At 36.7% G+C, this 14831-nt stretch overlaps 1 protein-coding gene across 4 annotated transcripts in view; it reads right to left on the reverse strand.

Annotated features, from left to right (window-relative positions):
* The window catches only part of gish (casein kinase I gish), a 38667-nt gene that overhangs the window by 10228 nt on the left and 13608 nt on the right, over positions 1 to 14831 (reverse strand). For all 4 annotated transcript variants that reach the window (XM_089641149.1, XM_089641142.1, XM_089641133.1 and 1 more), the window contains exons 5-7: positions 14350 to 14628; positions 11300 to 11419; positions 358 to 677 (exon numbers count right to left, since the gene is read on the reverse strand). In XM_089641149.1, the coding sequence (XP_089497275.1) occupies positions 358 to 677; positions 11300 to 11419; positions 14350 to 14628 (719 nt within the window). The remainder of the gene's footprint in view (positions 1 to 357; positions 678 to 11299; positions 11420 to 14349; positions 14629 to 14831) is intronic.

Below are 14831 nucleotides of genomic sequence, written 5' to 3' on the forward strand. Positions count from 1 at the left end.
GGGGACATAGCCGAACATCCAACGACAACCCTAGTGAAGGAACTGGGTTACTGTCGGGGGTTCAGGTAGTCTGAGTGCTTAGAGGAGCTGCGCAGACCGTCTTCTTATCAGTAATAATAGAAAACTTCAACTATTTAATTGTTAAATTGCAAGTCACTTGTTATAAGTCTTTATATTGTTAGTCACTAGTCATAAGTCTTAGTAACAACTCGAAGGTTAGATAAATAATGTTGTAAAGTGCCCTTGAGGTGATTTTTTTCACAAAAATGGCGCTATACAAATCAACCAATTATTACATTTATTATTATTAGTGTACTTCTTAGATTGGCTGTAGATATAAATAAGTAAAGTGCGTACCATGGTTTTGCCGGTCCAGTCAAAGTCCCCATCATCGAGGTATCCCCTTCGCTCAAAGAGCTCCCGGAACATGCGGCGCAGCTGCTCGTAGTCGGGCGTCTCGAAAAAGTCGAGACGGCGCACATAGCGCAGGTAGGTGGCCAGCTCCTCAGGGTGACCCTCGCACAGCGCCTCGATGGGCGTGGCACGCTTCGTATCACCGATCTTCTGGTAGCGCTCCTTGAGCGTCTCCGCCTTCAGCCCCTGCCAGGGCAGCGAGCCGCGCAGGAAGTACATGAACATGTGCCCCAGAGCTTCCAGGTCGTCACGCCGGGATTGCTCTGCAAATAGACAACCACACTTAAGACAGGATTTTATAATCTTGAACGCTGCAAGGTTGATCCAAATGTTGGCTATAAGGTGCAAAGGGCGGATCTCATTACCCTAAAGGTCCATCATCAAAATGATTTTAAAGTTGCAGAGTAGAGTAGCCTTAGTAGTAGTATAATGTCAATGTTCCGGGAATGTCTGTCATTCGTTATTAAAAAATGTAAAATAATCTACTAATATAAAAAAAATATTGACTAAAACTCGCTTAACGGCTTCACTGCCAGCCTTGGACAGTGAAGGCTCGAAAAACTTCTATGTTTTTTTAATTATCTCTAAAGCTTATAAAATTAGTATTATTTCAATTTTGTCTTATTAGTTTCACAAGGGCCGCATAAAAACAAAATTATACAACAGATGCCGGGTGAACACCGAGCAATGAAAGATTTCAAAAAATCTCAAAACATTCGAACTCTGCCAGATGACGGAGTTGGCAATGAATCTATTCTGTTTTGAAGTTTGTTTTCCGGTCCCTTGGAAAGCCTTAAAAGAAATACACTGTATTCTTATAATTTATGACATGTACCCGGCATAGTTGGGGGTTATACTTAGGTGATAGACATATACTATTACAGACTTTTCTGTAGACCTTTTTAAGATATACAATTCCGTAGTACATTATTTTGATGTATCTCAAAGGTTTAGCCAGCATTAGCAATGTAATTACTTGATTACAAAACATCTAATTTTCTCTACCTTCTATATTTATATTATGCATGTATTATATATCAGACCGGTCGGTGGCCGAGTTGACATCGCGTTTGGGTCCCACCCAGGCGTAGTGTGTTCAATTCCTCGGCTGGCTAAGTCCTCCATCACAACACAAGCAACATTTTCAGCTTACTGTGGTGGAAGTAGGAGATTTTCAAATATTGTCAGGTTATTCGTAACCCGGGAATGTTTGTATTTCTATTATTAAAAAAAAAAAAAATATATATATACAGGGTGTATCGGCACTAACCCGACAAACTTTAACCAGCTATTCCTTAGCACATTTGGAGTAAAAAATGTTATGTGCACTTTGCTGTCCGGTAACGTTTTTTTTTAATAAAAAATTAATTAAACATATTTTCACCACATGTCACCACTGTTTTATCCTTTGTCAAAATTTGAAAGCAACATCGCAACTCTCGCGTGTTGCTGCGAACGAAGCCCGTATTACATAATCCAGTACCAGAAAAGAAATATTTTATTTAACAATAATGATTATTCACATTTTTCGTATGCGAATCACTGATTGTCTTCTTGTATTGTACACATCAGTTTTATTTTTGTATCTAAATTGTTTCACCTCTGGAATGCTTTGGTTTCACCTCTTACGCGTTTCACGTATTAAATAGTCTAATTTTGAAACTAAGAAACTAATTAGTAGATTTCCTGAATTTATAATCGAAGTCCAATAATTCTGAGCACTTTTAAAAACAATTTTCCTCACTTAGGTACTTATCAATAATAATAATTGGATTATTTGAACAGCGCCGTTGTTTTTTAAATCACCGTAAGTGCTCTGTCAAAATGTTACTTGCTAGGCTATCCTACAACGTATATTTTTTAATAAATTTAGTTATTTACAACTTCGCGGAATGTGATTTATGAATATTATTGCTTATGTTAAAAGCCTTCCAGAATTACCGGAATATAACGAGCAGCTTGACACACTTAAGTTTATTTCCACTAATTTGAAGGTACAAAGAATGTATAGTTTTAAAAACAATCCCGATGAATCAAAAAACGGTTCATATAAAACTGCTGCGCAACACACTGAGACAAAGGAAAGCACTCACACAAACGTCATGACTGCATTGGATTGACCACCTGCAAATGAATGCTGCCAGATTGCTAATTTATTTAAACAATAATTATTAAATTTTATTTAAAATATCGCAATTTTTTTAAAAAATCGACAATAAATTACAACTATAATTTAAAAAAAATATTCTTAACCCCACGCTTTTTCGTAATTGATTAATTAATTCAGAATTTAAACGTTGCTTGAAATGACTAGCCGTATTTGGTGACCAGATCTGAATATCCAGGTTCAGAATTTAAACGTTGCTTGAAATGACTAGCCGTATTTGGTGACCAGATCTGAATATCCAGGTTTAGAATTTAAACGTTGCTTGAAATGACTAGCCGTATTTGGTGACCAGATCTGAATATCCAGGTTCAGAATTTAAACGTTGCTTGAAATGACTAGCCGTATTTGGTGACCAGATCTGAATATCCAGGTTTAGAATTTAAACGTTGCTTGAAATGACTAGCCGTATTTGGTGACCAGATCTGAATATCCAGGTTCAGAATTTAAACGTTGCTTGAAATGACTAGCCGTATTTGGTGACCAGATCTGAATATCCAGGTTTAGAATTTAAACGTTACTTGAAATGACTAGCCGTATTTGGTGACCAGATCTGAATATCCAGGTTCAGAATTTAAACGTTGCTTGAAATGACTAGCCGTATTTGGTGACCAGATCTGAATATCCAGGTTTAGAATTTAAACGTTGCTTGAAATGACTAGCCGTATTTGGTGACCAGATCTGAATATCCAGGTACTTCCTCACCTTCCACTCCTTCCCTTAGCCATAAAACTTACCCCAATTCAACATAAAAATTGTTTAAATTATCGGATGTAATGAAATGCATAATAATTAGACCCCAAAATACTTAATTATTCAGGGAAATAAACCCCTGAGTCATCAGTTGGAAATACCAACGACATTAAGTGAAATTAACAATGCAATAATCCTATTATTGCATTGTTTAAAATTTCACTTAATTATTAGCATTAGCAAATAATATTGGGATTAGCAAATAATAATTTACGACAATTTACTCGGAAATCAATAAAGCCAGAATAATAAAAAAAGAAAGTTATCACTTACGTCGTCTGTAAGTGGCTTTACCAAAGTTTGATAATGCCGTCAGAAGGTGAAACAGCTGTCACGCGTAATAATAATTACAACTAGCAGAACTTGTTTATAAACACACTGTTTTTATAAATTTTTTAATAAGACTGTTAAAATAAAAAAAATCTCTAAATTGAAATGGAGTTCTACAAACTAAACTTAAAATCAAATAAATTTATTGCGAAGGTTCAAAGTACTGTACTGTAATATTATATTAAATAATTTTTACGTGTTTAATTATTGTTTAAAGTCAGATTAAAGCGATTAAAAAACCCACCTGGCAATTCTTATTCGAGTTTCGTTGTTTTTACGTATTGGCGCGCTTACAAGCATCAGTCGTCTCATTTTTAACCATTAATATTTAGTGTGTAGGAAAGAGAGAAGACGCTTTTCGACACACTTGTCGAAAAACTTGTTGAATGCCGACGGGCATACTCTTCTACAGATTTTATTAAATATTGATATGTAGGTAATATTGATGTGTAAATGAATGACATTGTGAGAATTTTACCAATAAATAATAAATGAAAATGCGGACATGTAGTTTATGTTAATTTTTTTATTGGAGCATTTGTTCGAAGTGACTACCATTATTTTCGATGCAAGCGTGTAGTCTTGTTATATTTTGATTATTTAAGTTTGCAGGATTTGCTTTAATTTCTGCAGCGGCTTCCATCACTCGTTCGAGCAGTTGCTCTCTTGAGGCTATTGGCTTAGCATACACTTTTTCCTTGAGAGCCCCCCACAGGTAGTAATCCAGGGGGGTCAGGTCGGGTGATCTTGGTGGCCAAGCAATGGCCGGACTTCCACGGCCTATCCAACGACCAGGAAACTCGACATCCAAGTAGTTCCGCACGGCAATCGAATAGTGTGGTGGGGCTCCATCGTGCTGGAACCACATTCTCCGTAGTAATTCGAGGTTCACATCTTCCAGAATCTCGCCCAGTTGCACTTGTAAGAACTCCAAATACATCGGTCCATTTAGTCTGGGAGGCAACTCGATTGGACCGAGTATTTGATTTCCCAGGATTCCTGCCCACATGTTGATGGAAAATCTGTCCTGGCTCGACGACTCCCGAACAAGCTTGGGGTTTTGTTCAGCCCAATGGTGCAAGTTGTGCACATTTAGCACTCCTGTTTTAGTGAACTGTGCTTCGTCGGTAAACAATATGTTTTTCATGAAGTCTGCATCTCTTATGACATTATGCAGCATTCTTCTGCAGTACACGACTCTGGAAAAGTGGTCATTCTCCATGAGGCCTTGGCAGCGCCTATAGTGAAAAGGTTTGAGCCCGTGCTTCTTCAGAACTCTCCATACCGCCATGTGTTCCCTGTGTCCTATCATCAGAGCGACCCGACGCACGGACAGCGTGGGGTCTTCGGTAATTAAGTTCAGGATTCTCTCCTCAACTGCCACAGGAACGATGTTGTGTCCTCCGCCGGCGCCTTCAATCCGTCCGATGCCACAGTCACGCAATTGTTGATACATCTGAAACAAAACAACAAATAACAACTGCTTTTATTATTCAGCTCAGTAATAATGTCAAATAAACAATCGCGGGCTTTTTCACTCATTTTATTTTTAAAGAACACTTATTTTAGGCACATATCAGAAAACTTACGTTTTCTCTTCATTTATTTCATTTTTTTATAGTAAAATGTATAACAAAGTGTTTTAAATTATAATTTTCTTAACTAGGTACGGTTGATATCTTGGATTCACAGGGGTGAAATTGAATTCAAGTAATTTAAATAATCCCATGGTGAGAAAGGGAGTGAATTCAATTGCAGTGAATGATGCATTTATTAGAGATTAAAATTAATTAACTTTTTAAAACGCCGTTTAGTGACCACTGAACACAAATCACCTAAAGTACAATTTACATTTTTAAAGTTGGTGGCCCCTTGTTATGTTTTTAATGTTCCCAGTTTAAATTTCAAAAGCGCTTTTTGGCATTATCAATGAATGTAAATAGTTTCAATAAACAATTGATAGGGTACAAACCTGGACAAAGGTAGCATGGTGTGGGACGCGTCTTCCAGGAAACCTCATGCGATACTCCCTTACGGCTGCTCGTGAATTTCCATTGCAAAATCCATAAACAAAAACAATATCTGCTTGCTCGGCAGGTGGATAATTGAGGGGCATATTTCAACAGTAAAAACTTAGATAACAAAACAAAAACGAAACTAGAAACTTGATGACATGCGAACTCCCAAAACAGCACTGACCACTGATACGAGACGGGGTGGCGGGAACCACACGGGACTTGAGACAGAATATGTGTGAAAGAGATGACAGTAGCGCGGCGTTGCCAATTATTTTACCCCTATACTGTGGGCAGTAGCGGAGTGTGGAAATTTTATTTATTTTTTGTTTTTAAAAGAAAAAAAATGTTACCGGACAGCAAAGTGTACATAACATTTTTTACTCCAAATGTGCTAAGGAATAGCTGGTTAAAGTTTGTCGGGTTAGTGCCGATACACCCTGTATATATAAACCTTACGGAAGAAATTCTCTAAATGATAGTGAAAACCTTTTCAAAATACATTGGGTAGATTAAAAGAACTAAGTGCACAAACAGACAGACGCGGATAGCGCCTATTTAGAGATTAAAGATTTCAATTGCACACTCAAATAAAACATGTAGTTGTGGAAAGCACAGCTTCCTTCATTCTTATTTAGTATTGTGTAATGTGATAAACTCGAGAATAATAATTGATCGATAAGTTCAGATAATTTAATGAAATAAGTCATGAAGAATTTAGGATAAGGCGATGATAGCGATAGAATTCGTTGATCGCACAATCAGCATTGACAATCACAAATCCAATTGCTTTATAAGTAATCAAAAAGAGGTGTAGAGTGAGATATTCTTAGAATATATTTATATCAACCAATTTGAAGGGCAGTAATGATGTGACGGAGGGTGAGAATAATACATACTTATAGGACTTCTTTGATTTTCTGTTTAATTTCAAGGAAATGTCAAATAATTGGTATTAAAAGAAACAGTCATAATATGTATTTATAAGTACACAAGTTCTCCACTCCGTGGGTAGAAGAGTGTGTGTCCTTGGTTAAAATTGATATTACCAAAGCCAAAGAGCCGCCAGCTAGGCAAAATAAGGTTTCTTTCACTCTTCTGACAATGCTCCCCTGTTTTGGAGTCAGCTTAACATAAGTAATTATTAGTGTTTATTACTACACATAAAAAGTACAAAGCAAACCACCTTTTGTTGTCAGTGTATTTTGCAGTAAATCTTGTAAAACATGTTTCATGGAAAATGTTTATATTAATAAATAACATTTTTACAGCTTAACTTGTGTTATTTCACAATTTATTACAGTATAGGCTGCGGCGCGTTCCAGAGTGGAAGGTACTCGCCTGGTGTATCGCCATTCAGAATTGAAACGTTGCTTGAAATGGCTATGGTGCTATACCAAATAGATATAGTTATCAGATCTGAATAGACAGGTACACCTCTACCTCCCTCTTCCCCATCTCCACCGCACTACCTTTAGCCTCACAACCTACCCAATAAGAGATGCAATAGTCTCACTGGCTCCAGACGGTTGGGAGTAGTTGGGACTCTAGTGCGGTATTCGCATAATAAAATGTATATTGGGGATATCCTTCTGAAGACCCTGTACAAATTACAAGTGCACCCCACAGTTGAATTTGGTAGCCACCTCTGGTCTGGAGCCCCAACATACTAGACTCTGTGCAGAAACAAGTGGTCTGTTTGATAGCTTCCCCTATTTTAACAAACGGATTGCAATCATTAGAACACAGGCGTCAGGTGGGAATGCTGTTTGTGTTCCACAGGTATTTCAATGGAAAATGCTCCGAGGAATTAGCGTCTGCAATCCTTTCGGCATCGGAGCATAGTTGGGAAACACGCCAAATACGCACCCAACATTTGTACAAATTTGTGAGAACGGGACGTTTCTACAACTCATTTTTGAGTGCAACACCTCGGCTGTGGAACGATTTGTCGGCTTGGTTTCCTCCTTCCTACAAAATGGATCTCTTCAAGACCCATGCTCACTCCTCCTCTACTCCAAAAACCCTCCACACAGCATCCCCAGAGAGGACATTGGCTCTGAGGAAAAAATATTTTGTGGGGAGTTAATGTTCATCCAGTCTCAATTGCTCCCAACCTTCTGGAGCCAGTAAGACTATGGCATCCCCAAATACATCAAATAAAAATTATTGCGCACGCCGGGATTTTAAACCGTGACCTTCGGATTGCTAGTCGAGAGCCTTACCCCAAGGCTACGGAGGCCATCGAGCATACCTGAATGAACACAGAAATCTGTTCGACGTACCAAATATTGTCAATGAATAATTATGAAACATCTCACTCAAAAGTGGATATCTTAGTAAAAACATTACGATATTTGCTGTAATTCGCCATCTCAGTTTGCTCCTTAAATACAACTTTACAGCTTTTTAATTAAAATTAATCAACTATCGCTTTCATAATTTGAATTATTTTACAAAACCACAAAAAATTAAATTTAAAACTAGGTATTTCTGTCCCTTGAAGAATGGCCAAATTTATCCCACATATAAGGATTTCCTGCTTTATAAGTTCTTTTTCTAGTCCCTTGGAAAATTTCTTATCCTCTTATTGCGAAAAAGCGTCAAGTCAAAATTTAGCTGATTCGACTTAAGGTGATGCACTACGTCGTGTAATATTTTAAATTGAGCCGCTATCAATAACAACCCTTTCGTAGATGGCGATAAGGTTTAAATTCCAGCTTAACAACATCCGCCTGTTTTGATTTATGCAAGAAAAAAACATGGCCAAAAAGTGGCTTTTATTTTATTTTGTGGATGTTGTGGCATAAATATTTATTTTTTATTCGATCATTCAATAAATAACTTAATTTACAACATTATACAGTAAAATCATAACCGAAAATGGGTTCGTAAGTAGGAGATTTTAAACTTTAAAGCAGTTTTTATAGGCCTGTACATTATTTTTTTCTGGGCTTATAAAAAGACTTATCTAAAAAATACTCGATTATTTCAAAGGCCAAGATGTATTCTACTCGCAGTATTTAATTAAAGCATCTGAAACATTTCTAGGCGACTAAATTTTCAAACCAAAAATACATGATTTTGCATTACGTATGGCATCGCCTTAATGATGCAGTAATATTGTTCTGTGGCCTCTCTTTAGTCTACGCACCAAGTCGTATCTATAATACTTTTCCAGTTACTATGTGAAATAAGTTGATTATGCAGAAATCTTTTCAGTGAATGAGCACTAACGCACATCATGTAAACTGTCTAATACGGTATATCAAACCACACTAAGTCAGACAAAGTGCAATTTCGTTGAAAGATTTTTTTTTTTGTATATGGATATCTGTGATATTCGAAATCTAACGGCCGTTCTTCCCAATCCTACTGATCAACTGCTGAGCCGAAATTTTGGCTCAACACTGCTCAAACGCACAACTATGCTCTTTCCAACGTAAAAGTGACAACTGAGTGATCAACCAATTTAAGGAAGCCAAACTACTGGATTAAGCTTGCCTCAGTAAATGACTACTTATAAAAAGTGTCAACAGAGTGAAACATATTTGCGAGCCCAAGGCACGGTGGCATTAAAGTAAAGCTAATACTTTATTTTTAACATATTTCATACGCTTAAATATAAAATATCTTTTTACATATTACAGTACTTAAAAAAATATATGCATTAATAATAAATACAATAATTAATTGGTCAATGTTAATTTAGCGTAGAAAGTTTTAACTTTGATGTCATTTTATTGTCTATTAATCAACAGTAAAGATGTTTGGAAACAGGCGAATCGAATGTTACTGAATAAATCACTTGGCTGATCGGACCCTGAGATTGATCGTTCGAAATGTTGGGAACAACGGCCGTTACAGTAGTTTTGGAAGTTAGTTTCTTGCTGATTAAATTGAATAATTATTTGCAAAAATGATGTCAAGAGTGGCAAACATAATAAAAATGGCTAGAAAAGTAAACGAAAATGATTTCTTGGCAGTTGACAAAAAGTTGTGAGGTCAAATGGTCACACTCAATCAGTCTCTTCCGATCCAGGTCAACCGAAACCGGACACCCCTGCAAAGTCACCAAATGCAGCGAAGCACTCGGGGCCACCTATGGCAGAGGTGAAGGTTATCCAATAAGTGGTTCTTGGGGCAGCGGTGCCCCATGAACCACTTTCCAAATGTGAATGTTTATTTCGTCAAAAAATATTATTAAAATAAAAATGTAACACCATGAAACTATTTTTTCTTCTGTGTTTGCCATAATATCAGCGAAAAAGCATTAAGTCATGCAATACTCTTCGAGTTTAAAAAAAAAAAGTAAGAGAAATTCTGTTATTTTTGGATAAAACATGCGGGCACGTATTATGCTCTATTCGTCACAATAATGACTTCAAGTCACTTAAATTTTTTTTATGTAACTCAAATTTTCAAATTCCACTATCTCGAAACTAGTATTTTTGACTTAATGCTTATTCGCAGAAAGCCCACGGTATATTTACAATCTTGTGCGCCGCCGTTGTCGATAAAAAAATCACAGTTAAAAAAATTATTTTCCTAATATGTATAAGTAGTTATTGGGGTGAAACTACTTACAGTATATAATATACTATTTTTTGTTCAGTAAGCTCATTAATTATCTGGCAGGACAGGACAATTTACAAAAACATAATTTTGCAAAAAACAATAAGTCAATACGAAAATAGAATCAGCTGGCACAGGGCGAAAATTTAGCATTGGCATCTCAGAAGTTGACAGAGTTTCACTGTTAAGTACTCTACGGAAAATCTTTTTAGAGATAAAAATTAGCCGTTTCAGGAAAACACAAATTTGTGAAACGATGAAAGTTATCATTATATTTATAGATAAAACAATATGACGAATCAAAAGAACTATTTCTGTTATTTAACTATTGTGCAATCTTTGTAAATTCTAACAATGTGAGGTGGCTTGTGTCTGATCTATATCATACTGAGATGTGTCGGCTATCATTATCAGGATCCACTTGAATACATAATATTATTTTATTAATCTACCCACATCTATCAAAGTCTACAATAATACAATGATATTGGATCGTTATATCTCCCAAACTAGATTATCTTTATCTTGTTCATTCACGACATTTGTCCCACAAATCAGTACCTGCTTCACAGTACGATACTTTGTGACAACTATTGTAACTATACATATGCAAATAAATTCATACAAAGTGACTGAAACTAAACAGAACTTCTTAAGCATGAAAACTTTTCACGAGGGAACCTTATAGGCAGGTTTCACTGTAATTCATTATGTTATAATCTATAACTGAATGCCTAATTACATTATTTAGGTCATTTTAAGAAAAAAAAATTTATACAAAAAGACTTTTCGGTGGCATTTCACAAAAATGGCACTATTATTATTAAGACATTATTAGCGGATTATATTTGGGCGAAACCATAGCCAATGGAAGAACGGTTAAATAAATCCCTTGAATAATCTTACAAGAGAGTTTCACAATTTATGCTTTGTGTTGTTGGTACAATGAAATGGGCTTCAGTGAAATTCTATTACAAGGTTTTACAAGTGATGGGTGATTTCAGGGAATCTTTGAGTGAGTTTCTATGTATACGAGTGAATGTATTACCTTTCCCCAGGTGAGTGTTGATGGACATGTATCTGGCCGTACCCGTGAGGGACTTGTGCTCCCGGAAGGGAATGTGCTTGTTGGTCTCCAGGTCGATATACTCCTTGGCCAGTCCAAAATCTGAAAACACATACACTCTGTTAACAAATATATAACACAAGGACAGGTTCAAATCAACTAAACAGAGGGTTCTTTCATCCAATAAAAGACGTGAGTTAAGACTCAAACAGGTTTATCCAGCCTAGATATTTATTTTTCATGTTCTCCATAAAACGGTTATACACCAATATATCATGGAGAAGATTACAAATTAAAAAGTTTACAGAGGCACTTTTACTATTTTGTGACATATAAATAAATGCCTTTTGCATCTAATCCTAGAAAACACTTCCTTGCAAATAGAGTAGTGGATGCTTGGAACAAACTCCCACAACATGTCATCGATGCAACAAATATAAATCAATTCAAAGCTCTATTGGATTCACATTTGGAGAGAAGGACTTAATTCAAACTTAAAACAACTCAATTACTGTCAAACTTGTTGTGAAATCAGATATGAGCGCATCAGCAGAATGCTGCCTGCTCTGCACATAATAATATGTTAAAAGATAGTTACTGAATTGTCTGTAGGTGACATTGAAAATGTCGATGGCTAATGCAGAATCGTTAAGCAGTTGAGTCGCTCTGTTTATTGGCGCGTTCTGATAGGCAGAAGTCTTCGCTTTCGGAGCATATAGGAGGGCATGGGATCTCCCTCGAGTATAATTGTTAGGGACATAAAAGTTAACCTCTTTCAACATAGGCGGATTGTGTATTGTACCAGAGATTAACTTAAAAAAGTGTTTGCCTAAAAATATTTTTCTGCAGGCTTCTAATGTATTGAAATCGAGCATTCCTGTTAAGAACAAGGATAGATAGTATGTATATTCCCTCATATACAGGTAACGCATAAACCTTTTTTGTACTTTTTCTATTTCTAAGATATGGTTTTGTTTAGAAGGGGCCCAAATAATGGAGCTGTATTCCAGGATGCTGCGGACAAGTGCTTCATATGTTCTTCGTATTGCAATTCCATTAGTAAATGATCTCGCATTACGAAGAACAAATCCAAGCATTTTGTTGGCGCGGGAGACAATGTCAGATATGTGGGATTTGAAAGAGAGATTTGCTTCGAAGATCACCCCAAGGTCACGAATCTCGTTTTAGAAATAGAAATGTATCTTGGATCTTGTAAATGTAACTACACTGCATTTTTGGATGCTGAAGGGTAATTTATTTAATTCCAACCATTTGACAAGAGAATCAAGATCATTCTGCAGAAGAATGGAATCGATACAACTTTTGATAGATCTGAAAAGTTTGATATCGTCGGCAAAGTGGAGATATTTTGAGCGGTTAAATATGTAGTTATTTCTTTTTTAAATATAGACTATTTAGGACAGCTGTAAAATTAGGTATGCAATTGGTAACAAGGATGTGCCCTTATTTTATTTTTTGTGAACTACTCCAACTAATTTTTCAATAATGATTATTTTAGAGCTTTTTAAAATATCAACTTTTGTATGAAAATTAAATAACTAACTTTCAGATGTAGGACCAACAAAAAACTTTTATTGTGGAAAATCAGAAAAGTTACAGTGGATCTTTACAACCTTTACTTTATAACTCCAGAAATCCCTTATGGGCATCATTCACGATCCAAATACTAGCTCAACCGAGGAATCAATTTCGAATACAAAACTATGCTTACGAAATTAAAATGGGATGGAGATCTACAATGTCAGCCGAGTGTAAGTGAGACAAAGCGCTGGGCTATTGGGCTACACGAAACATTTGTTTCCATTCACTCCTAGTTTTCTTTTCTATTCTATGTATATGTAAAGAGTCCGCGTTAGCCGATGATTCTGGCACCATTTCAGTTTGTGATCAGCGGGGAAGTATGGCATATAAACAATTAAAAGCGGAATCACGTCGAGAACTGAGGAACCATTAAAATGTCTACATGGTGCTGATTTAATTGTCAGAGTTTGAAACGCTCCAAGCTAAGTGAAACACTAAGGCGCAGTTTTGTGTTTTGCAGAAATTCACGTGTGACAAAGTCACCAAGTGGCCATTCAGCGCCATTTTGTTTCTTTCAAATTTGAAAATCAAATTGTAATAATCTGACGAGTTGAACTCTTCAGGCCTCAAGCATTTTCTGTCAGAAAGTCGGAGTATTTATGTTTTGCAATAAAATCCAAATAAATGGAATATTTCTGAATTTATAAAACTGTTTATGAAAGGTGATAAAATACGCTTTCTAATTTTATTATCTATATAAATAATAATGTAAATGTTCGTTTGTTCAAAATCTTAAATCTCCCAAAGTTCTTCACTGATTGCTTTGAAATTTTGTCACCACTTTGCATTCGAATACGCGTGTGTTTCTATATACCTATATTATATACATGTCACCCGTAACAGGTAAAAACATGAAAAACAGCGCAATCTGTTGGACGAACATGCTTTATTTTAAAACAGAGCCACCTGTTAGACGTAAAAGCAACACGCACTATTGTTCCTCTTTATGCAGACAGACTGAGCCATAGCAACGCGTGGCGGGGTACAGATAGTTAGAAATGGACATAATATTCTTTGAAATATTAAATGTCTCTCTTTACGCTTATTGTTTGTAGTTTTATAAGAAAATAATTAATAAAAAAATAAACAAAATCTCACAAGTTTCAAATTGAGGCCCGAACCTTTGGTTTCATAAAGGTGCACATTTTAATTCTTCTGTGGTTATCTTCTAGATTTGAATATAAAGGGTGGTGTTTTCTCTTTCTAACACTGTTCAGATCATATTTCTCACATAACAGTAAGGGAGACAACGATTTGAACAAATTAGCCTGAAGGGTTAACATGATAGTCACAATTTGGCATAATCGGCATTTACGGGGCAACTTTGCATTTGACGACAATGTTACATTTGAATTTGTGTGAAACAACCTGTCCTTAGTTGTAACCGGATAGCAATGGGCAAGGGGAAGCAAGACTAGGATAACACTCACCGATAATGTGTATAATCTTCTCCCGCTTGGTGGTGTTCCTGCCTATCAAGAAGTTCTCAGGCTTGACGTCCCTGTAGATGAGGTGGCGGCCGTGCACATACTCGATGCGGTGCAGCAGCTGCATGGCGATCATGAGCACCGTCTTCAGCGAGAAGCGGCGCCCGCACAGGTCAAACAGGTCCTCCAGGGACGGGCCCAGGAGCTCCATGACCAGCGCATTGTATTTGCCGCACGGTCCAAAGTAGTACACATCTGGGATGCCCTCCGCACTGGATGGCGCTGCAATCAAACAATCAATCAGGTTGTAGCCGAGATGCTTCCCAACTTCACTCTCGCCATCAGCTGACATCCACATCCAATCCCCAGCCTCATGACATACCCATTGGTATGCCATAGTCCCACTGGTTCCGGGTAATCGGGACTACCCAAGGTTTCCATCTATGTATGTCATGTGAAAAAAAACACTTTGTTTCCCACCCTTG

Source organism: Hesperophylax consimilis, chromosome 2 (assembly GCF_061612785.1).
Source record: "Hesperophylax consimilis isolate HC1 chromosome 2, BYU_Hcon_1.0, whole genome shotgun sequence".
Lineage (NCBI taxonomy): Eukaryota > Metazoa > Arthropoda > Insecta > Trichoptera > Limnephilidae > Hesperophylax > Hesperophylax consimilis.